At 44.0% G+C, this 8,514-nt stretch overlaps 1 protein-coding gene across 2 annotated transcripts; it reads left to right on the forward strand.

The window, feature by feature from the left end:
- Positions 1 to 4,291: 4,291 nt before the first annotated feature.
- On the forward strand, positions 4,292 to 8,258 carry LOC133926674 (protein MICROTUBULE BINDING PROTEIN 2C-like). Of its 2 annotated transcripts, none has more exons than XM_062372698.1 (5): positions 4,292 to 4,605; positions 4,714 to 4,785; positions 5,191 to 5,550; positions 7,211 to 7,429; positions 7,921 to 8,258. In XM_062372698.1, the coding sequence occupies exons 1-5, from the start codon at positions 4,474 to 4,476 to the stop codon at positions 8,068 to 8,070; spliced, it is 933 nt and encodes a 310-aa protein (XP_062228682.1). In that variant the 5' UTR covers positions 4,292 to 4,473; the 3' UTR covers positions 8,071 to 8,258. The 2 variants fall into 2 exon arrangements, with proteins under 2 accessions (XP_062228682.1, XP_062228683.1); XM_062372699.1 differs by having other exon boundaries at positions 4,293 to 4,605; positions 4,717 to 4,785.
- The last annotated feature ends 256 nt before the right edge of the window (positions 8,259 to 8,514 follow it).

Raw genomic sequence — 8,514 nt, forward strand, 5'->3', positions numbered from 1 at the left:
ACATTCCTACCTACCACTAGGGTATTTTGGTCCATTTTATCCTCCATCCATCGGACGATCATGGCGCCTTCATGACTTAGCTTTGCCTCGATGTAAGCTTTACGATGATACCACATGCACTCCATCCGCCCATGGTTTTATGGCCAAACCAGGAAATTGACTCGCACGCTTCTTAAGACGTGACTCACAGCTGCTTGCTTTGATCTCAAGCAAGTCTTCCGATGTTGATGCGTGCCCTCTGTTTCATGATCTTGACCACTAGTAAGTCTCTTCCACTCCTGATCTCTCGGGCCACCTTATCACTTGCACCGGTATCCCCTTTACTTGACTTTGTCAACATGCTGCCTTCATCAACCTTCATCTCTTGCCTTGCTTAACCTCCACGTGTACCGCTAGGATCATCCTTGACTCTGCCTGGGCCTCCTTGATCGTCCGGAACCAAGCACCCCGCTTAGCCCCGATCACCCGCTGTCGATCACCAAGTTGAATCCATCATCTGCACACCATGAGACTAGCAAACATGCATCTCCAGAACCATATAACATCATCACATGTTAGTCCAAATTGAAATCAAATTGAAAAAGATCAGAGATAACAAAAATATGAACACCGGATGGTCCGGACCATTCGGTGAGTACAACTCCACTGGAATCCAGTTTGCATTCCTCTCTAGAAGAATCAATCTGGTGATCATAAATTCCCAACACTAGACAATCCGGTAAACACCTCAACATTTGTCTCAGAACTGAAAGGCTCCGGTGATACTCTCCGGTGTTCACATGCCCATCACCGGACCATCCGATGAATACATCATCACTGAAACTTAGTTTTTCAACCTCTTTGGAAATCTTTGTCCGATGAAGCCTCCATACACACACCAGACCATCCGGTGAGGCTACCACACCAGACTTTCATATTTGCACCCTTCTCTGGAAAAATTAGTCCGGTGCTCACTCTCACCCACACTAGACCTTTCGGTGAATGAATTTTTCTCTGCCTCTGTGCTGAAAAGCTCTGGTGCTCACATCTACCACACAACGGACTATCCGGTGAGTGCAAGCTTCCTACAACGAGACAAACGATACAAACTCTAATTCTTTCAACTTTGGTTAGACAAAATCAATATTGTAGTATATAACCATGCATATACTAACCAACAAAAGCCACACAAACATCAATCACCCATCACACAAGATAAACCAAGGCACATCTCAACTTGGTTTCTCAACTCGCGGACGAGGAAGGGGAGGGAGGGGTTGTAGGCCTTGATGTCCTTGTAGTTCTTCACGAACTCCCTATGGATGATAGATCGCTGAGACCACCGCATCAAAAGAAGCAGGTTTAGAGAGAGAGAGAGAGAGAGTTAGATGGGGAGAGAGGGATAAGGTTGGTACCGAGTGGCGACACTGGCAGGGGAGGACTGGCAGAACAGTACGTGGATCTCCTTCATACTCTGAGATAGGATCGCTCGCCACGCCATCGCCGCCAGTTGCTCACCTTTGCTTCTTGCCATTGGCTGCTTTCTCTCGACTGTGTGTGAGGGGGGATGGGAGCTTCTGAGGCCACATGGTGGAACGAGCTAGAGGCAGGGGTCATTATCTCGCCGGATCGGATCTGCGCCAAGATATTTTGAGGAGTAGAGGGTCCGAGTGGAGGAGCATGGCAGCAGATTGAGAAGGATGAGTGTAGGATCCTGATCGGGCGGCTAGAAGCTGCGTGCGGGTTGAAGTGACAGCGCCCGCATGACCGAAAAGAAGTCTTTAACTTGAATGTAAGCATTTTTTACTGATTTGAAGCTTTTGGGATCTTACCTGTATTTTGCTTTATTTCCTTAACCTCTTACACCTCAAAAAGAAAAAAGGAACTGAATATAGAAGGGCGCGAGCACTAGAGAGCGGCCCAGTGCCCTGGCAGCCAACGATCACGGCTGGACGCGCTAGGGCGACTGGGGTCTGGCTGTCTGGGCGTCGGACGAGCAGGTCAGCAGGATTGTTGGGCTTGGAGTTGGGGAGCCAACGAGTTGGGCTAGGCCACAAACAAGGGTACTCTACTAATTTTTGCTATCATGCCCTGGCCCACTCGGTGACCCACCTAGATCCATCCCTGGTTTGGCTGTTCGCGTCCAAGCATGACGTGCGCGAGTGATGGCGCCGAGCCGGCCGCGGGAGCTGTTCAGTTGTTGCACCAGGTGTAGCGTAGGTAGTAGGGTAGGTAGTAGTAGCTCCTAGTTTGTATGGCATAGGGTTAGGGTTATAGTGGAGTTTGTGGGGGTGTCCCGCTGCGTTTTGATTCTCGAGGGTGTCTTCGACGCGGTCCTCATCCTCGTTGAGCTCTCCGGCGGTGGTCTTGGGAGGTTTGTGTTGGTGTTTTTGTTGGCGAATAGTGGGGTGTTCGTGTTTTATCCCCTTTGTAGTGGTGGTTTCTGGGTTGTTGGCCTGTGTGTCGATGGCCGTGGAGGTTGCTGTTGGGTCTCCATCCTCGCTGGTTCTAAGGTGGAAGTTGCTAGGTTTGTTCCTCTCTTCTGAGTCTGGTTCACCAATGGTCGAAGTGCGTTCAGCGGTTTACAGGCGGCTCAGATTGCTCCGAAGGCATCGGTTCATGCGGCGTTTCAAAATCTAAGGTCGTTCCATGGATTTGGTGCCAGGAGTTCTCTCTGGCTCCTTCCATCTTCGGCGCGTCAGGAGGTGGAGGATGAGCTCATTGTGCAATTTCTATATTATCTAGGGTTCTTTTTTAAAATGGAGATGTACGGTGCTAAAGTTTAATATAATCCCCACCGCTTAAAAAAAAATGATGGCGCCGAGCCGGCCGCCGGCGCTGTACAGTTGTTGCGCTTGACCGTTTCTCACGGCCGCCTCTCCAAACGCAGGGTGGTACGTGCAGCCAACCAACCACCTGCTCGCCCGGGCCTCGTCTCGTTTGTCGCCTGCTCGTTTGTACCTGCTCGCCCGGGAAGAGAGAAGTGGATCGAATGCTAACCATCCAACGACGGAAAGTTTGAAAACTGGAGTAGCGTGCAAGCCGTTCTGAGCTGACGAGTAAAGGAGGACGTACGGGTGATCATTACTAATCTTGGCTACCCGCCGACTCCTGGTCCTCCTCGGTGCCCTGTTATTATCACGGAGTAATGGTGCTGTGCGTATAACTCTTTTCTTATGACTCATGCCCAATTTACATGAAAATATTTACTATTATTATACCCTTACAGGACTTATAATGGAATTAATTGGCAGGGCAATGCGTGGTGTAGATTTTTGCATTTTGCTACAATCTACATACATCAACGGGTATGTTTGATTATACAAATTGCTACATTTTGAATTGGGTTTAGAAAGTGATGCCTTGTATTGATTGCAGTGAAACTACTTAAAAATTTGCCGTCGGTAGCCTTTTGCATATTGAGACTAGAATTTGGAAAAAGACATAAGTAGAATTGTATGAAAAAAATACTTTTACAATATTATAACTTTATTGTGTTTTACAAATAATTTTAATCAAAATTTGCCTCCCAAATCATATCTTTGCGACCGTGACAATGTCTAAAACAGTGCTATTTTAGCTATGGAGTAATTTTACTCAACGAGATGAAATACTAGGGGTGGCGGAGAAGGGCCGAGATGGGGGCGGCGGAGGAGCGTGGGCGTGCATGTGCGGGTGGCGCGCGTTGGCTGGCAGGCACGAGAGATGGGTGTGGGGGGCGGTTTTGGGTGTAGAATAATTATTCTACACTCTAGATATAGAATAGCGTTACCTCGTGTGTGTATATATATATATATACAAGTTGGTTCTTGTACTATTTTTTTTCTTACTCTCATACCATATAATAAAAACCGTAAAATATTGAATAAGTTACTCTTTTCATGTACTTTTGTTATTCAGCCTTTCCGTATCGTTACCTGCTATAAATATATGACTCATTTTACTAATAAAAATAAATAAATAAATTAGAGAGAAATTAATAGATAATATTTTTTTATCATATCTGAAATCAAACTATGACATCACTTCCGACATATTCGTTCAACGACGTTCGCATTACGTATTCACATTTTCTTACCTTAAATTTGTATTTGATATTATCATATCTAAAATATATATTTTCGTTGCAACGCACATCATTTAGCTACTATATTATATGATTAAAACCCGCATATCCACCTTAACAAGTAATCACTCGAAATCATTAGCCCGGCACTGCCTTCTTTACTCCCTTTAGCGAAAGCAGGCATCTCCATTTTTCCGGTCAGGCTCAGGCTCCTCTTCAAGCTTCCATAAAAGCGGCTCGGTCGGAACCCAAACCCCGACCAAACCCAACGTCCCAAAAAAGCCCCAGCCTTAAACCCCGGCCCAACCGCGACTGGACCACTCCACCCATTCCCAGCCGTTGCCGACCCCCAAATCGCCCAACCCAGTTCCACCTCGTTCGTTTCTTCTCTCGATTTCGATTCGATTCTATTCGAAAAAGGAAAGGAAATGCTCGACCGATCCCACAAGCCGCAGCAGCAGGCGGAGGCCGGCAACGGCGGGGCGGCCGGCGGCGGGAACGTGGATCGGGTGCTGTTCAAGGACCTAGTCGAGATGGTGCCGCTCGTCGAGTCGCTCATGGTGAGTGGGTGGCACGCAGATCTCGCCGGGCGCCCGGGGGGGGGGGGGAGGGCTCTTGCTGGTCTCGTGCGCTGTTTGACCCCTGTTTTTTTGGCTGGTTCTTGGTAGCAGGATCGGAGGGTGAACCCATCCTACTCGCGGCGCGCGTCGCTGGTCTACACGCCGGCGCCGGCCAAGAAGGTGAATGGTTTTCTTCCCTCTCTATTTTAGCCATGTGTTTGTTTCTTGGGTGGTGTGGATTGTTTTTTTTTTTCTGGTGCCGGTTGCTTGTGTTCGAATTCTCTATCTATTTTTAAAAAAAATGCGGGTTCATTCAACTGTCGGTCTCTGGTGTTTTGTAGGATTTGGAAAGAAAATGGGGTCCAAAGTGGATTCCCCCTTTCAGATTAGCCATTCTCACAATGGCAATTTTTGTAGATCTTGTAATTATCTCAGCTTTGGTAAAATTTGTAGCCTTCTTGATGAAGAATTATACAGTTCAATCTTCCTTGTATGTGACTCTGACACTCGGTTAGAAGCTATTCATGAGCATTTTTCTTTGGCTTCATAGTGATGAACCTAAAGATGGATTATTGGTTCTTTCAGGCAAGCGATTTGAAAAGTGTGAAGACACCGCAAAGTGTATCCGTGAAAAAGCGGAGAGATCCTGGAGACGCAGCCAAGAAGGGTACTCCAGATTCCAATGGTGAAAACGGCCCAGTTGCGTCAACGTGTCTGTCGGGACCTGAAAATAAACCCAAGGATAAATATGAGATGACCGTGCTGCGCGAGCAGATTGATGAGCTGCAAAAGAAACTGCTTGAGAAGGAGGAGGCGCTGAGGTCTGCGGAGAGCTCGGTGAGTGAGATGAATGTGGCATATTCGACCATCGATGAGCTGAGGCGCCAGGTTGCTGAGAAAGAAGCTTTGATCAGATCTACCAATTCTCAGTTGCATGATGCCAAGGTGGGTTACTGCCTGACTGCTCATACATAGTCATATATTCTGAATCAGTGACCTAAGTTTCCTCTTTTTTCTAAGTGTATCTATGAATTATCTTGTAATTTAGCTTCATGGTAGAACATTAGTCAGTGCAATTGGGCTGTCACACCCTTGTCATGCGGAATAGGATGATACTGTTAGAATTTGTAGAAAGTTGATATTGTCTTTGTAATTATGATATAAAAAGGAGTGACATACAAATGTTCACCACCATCATAGTTTTCTCTGGGTCATTACCCTTCAAATGAAGAAAACCCATCTTCTTAATACAAGCAAACAGTTAACTATAGGTTACCCACCTATTAGCGTAACTAGCACTCTTGTACATTGTTTTACTATTTATAAAATCCAGATAAATATTCAAATATTTATGGAGTGATAAAATAAACATCTAATACATATTTTCTGTATATAGAATTTGTTTCTAGCAATTATGCATGGGGTCAACATTCAGCAGGAAGCAGAAGATTTGAAAAAGTTCTACTAGCTAAATTTGTCGTACCACGTCGTTACTAGATTCTTGATGAAAACATATCTTTTTACTAGAAAGATGGCCCTAGTAAATGATGAAAGCAGTTTAAACCATATAATTGGCCTAACCTTTATGTTTAGTTTAATGTAATGGATGGGCTACCTTTACCTTGTATACAGGTTATGGGCTTGTCATAAACATGGAGATATAAGATAAGTGGGTGTAGATAGCAGGGAAAGAGAGAGCACAGAAGCTTGCAGCAACGGATAGAGAAGAATATAGGTGCAGGGGTAGAGAGAGATGGGGATAGAATACTTGTTACTATCTTGCTTGCCTCCATGAATGTTGACTTCCTCATATATATAGAGGATTCCCTAATAATATTAAATTAACCAACTGCTAGATAAGATATCTAATAGATAATTATCTAAAATCAAACTCACAAATCAAATCAAACGAGCTAAACGAACCAATTGATAAGGAACCAATATGCTGTTGCTGCTATGCCCCTTGTGCAAGTTCTTTGGGGCCATATGGCCGGCCCCGGCTGGCCATGACATTTGTCTCCCTCCACACACACCCCTGGCCCCACCCCTGAAAGACAGTTTGTCCTTGAGCTGTGGATCAGGTAGGATTGTGCAGCAACTGGTATATCCTTTTAGAAGGCCATGGTCATTATTTAGAACAGTGGTAAAAACGTCTTTCACAATGATTCGAAAAATTGAAGTTTAACACAAATTGACGTATAGAACACGTGTTTAGTAGTTTATTGTATTGCAGCCACACTTAACACATCTGTAATTCTGACTTTGCATTTTACTATGTTAGTTGTTGTATTTGAAACTTCGCTTATTGTTTACTAGTGTGATGTGCAATTTGCTAAAAGATTTTGTCTCATTTAGCGCACAAGATTGGATCGTTTTTGGTGCAATTCAAGCTTGCCCTTTGGCTGAAGAAAATAAAGTTGTCCTTTGGCACATATGGATCAACACATCAGTTGTCCTTCTTCCCCTTCATTTTACATATAGTGATATCTCTACTTACATTACATATTTTAAGTAAAATTTTGAATATTGTTCGAGAAAGATGCTAAATATTTCGCTACCTTGCCTTTATTCTTTATTTGACCTTATCTTCGCCCTCCCTCTTCAGATTATGCTTGCGGACAAACAAGCATCTGTAGAGAAACTTGAATGGGAAGTAAAGATGTCAAATAAGAAAGTCGAAGATCTTCAAGGAGATGTGTCCAATATGGAATTCGAGATAAGTTCATTGATGGCATTATTCGAAAAAGTTTCTGAGAATGTTTCAGGTGACTCTTATGATGGTAGTATACCATCATCATATGAATTAGAGGCACTCCAATCAATGGTAAGCACACATCCTTGAAGCACCTTGTACCTTATGATGTTGACCTCCTTGAACCATTAGTCTAATTTAAGATAGTGATATGGTGTTTTAGTTACTCCTAGCTTGTTGCTGGGAATCCAATTGCAATTTCTAATATGTGTGGTGCTCTTAGAAAACCTAAGGGGGTACATCTGTGGTTTATCATTGTTACTCCTTACTATATCAATTAGGTGTTCTTAAAAAAATTTGAGGGAAAGAATCAAGGAATGGAGTTACAGAATTTTTATGTAGAATTTGTGGCTTTCAAATCTATTGGGAGCAAAGTTTTGATGCTACCTGGAAATTTTTAAAATGATTTATCCAGATAATATAATCAGGGTAGTGTCTTCATCTTGCATGATTATTATGGATGCTGCCATGGAAATACCAGCACAATGAAAAGTTGAAAACTGAGTAGATGCTTTGACCAAGCATTGACTCTGTTGAGCTAACAATTATGCATTTCTTCTCAGAGCGAAATCGACAAGATTGAGCTTGAGAAGATAGAGCAGGAAAGGACTACATATGCTGAAGCTCTTGCGGCAGCAAGAGAGAACCCTAACGAGGAGCACTTAAATTTAGCTGCGGAGGCACGATCAAGGCTGCAGGTCCTTGTGCTATAGTGCGAGAAGCGCCCCTTCTAATTATAGTGTATGTATGATAATGTTGAACTGCTGATGTAACTGTACGTGTTGGCTTGAGTCGAGGTGGTGTGTGAAATCGTTGTGGTTGTAATGGAAGCACCGGAAACTGACAGTCATTTCATGTTGTAATCATATTTATTCGGTCCTGAGCCCTGCATTGTTGATCAGCATACATTAACTGTGCTCTTTTGATGGCCGGTGGTACTATCTTTCTTTTTCTAAGGTTCATACCTAAGGTTGAAGGTGCAGATACAAATTCTTCTCAGTCAGGATAAGAGAACTTGAGAGGTTACTCCTGCTGTAATGCAGCAAGTTAGCAGTGCATGATGCCGTCTCAAAGAGAACCTCGCCGAAGGATTGCAGAATGTTACACCTGACTACATCCGAGTCCTAGCGTACTGAGTTGTGAGAAACTAGTCTCTG

This window comes from Phragmites australis, chromosome 8 (assembly GCF_958298935.1).
Source record: "Phragmites australis chromosome 8, lpPhrAust1.1, whole genome shotgun sequence".
Taxonomy (NCBI): domain Eukaryota; kingdom Viridiplantae; phylum Streptophyta; class Magnoliopsida; order Poales; family Poaceae; genus Phragmites; species Phragmites australis.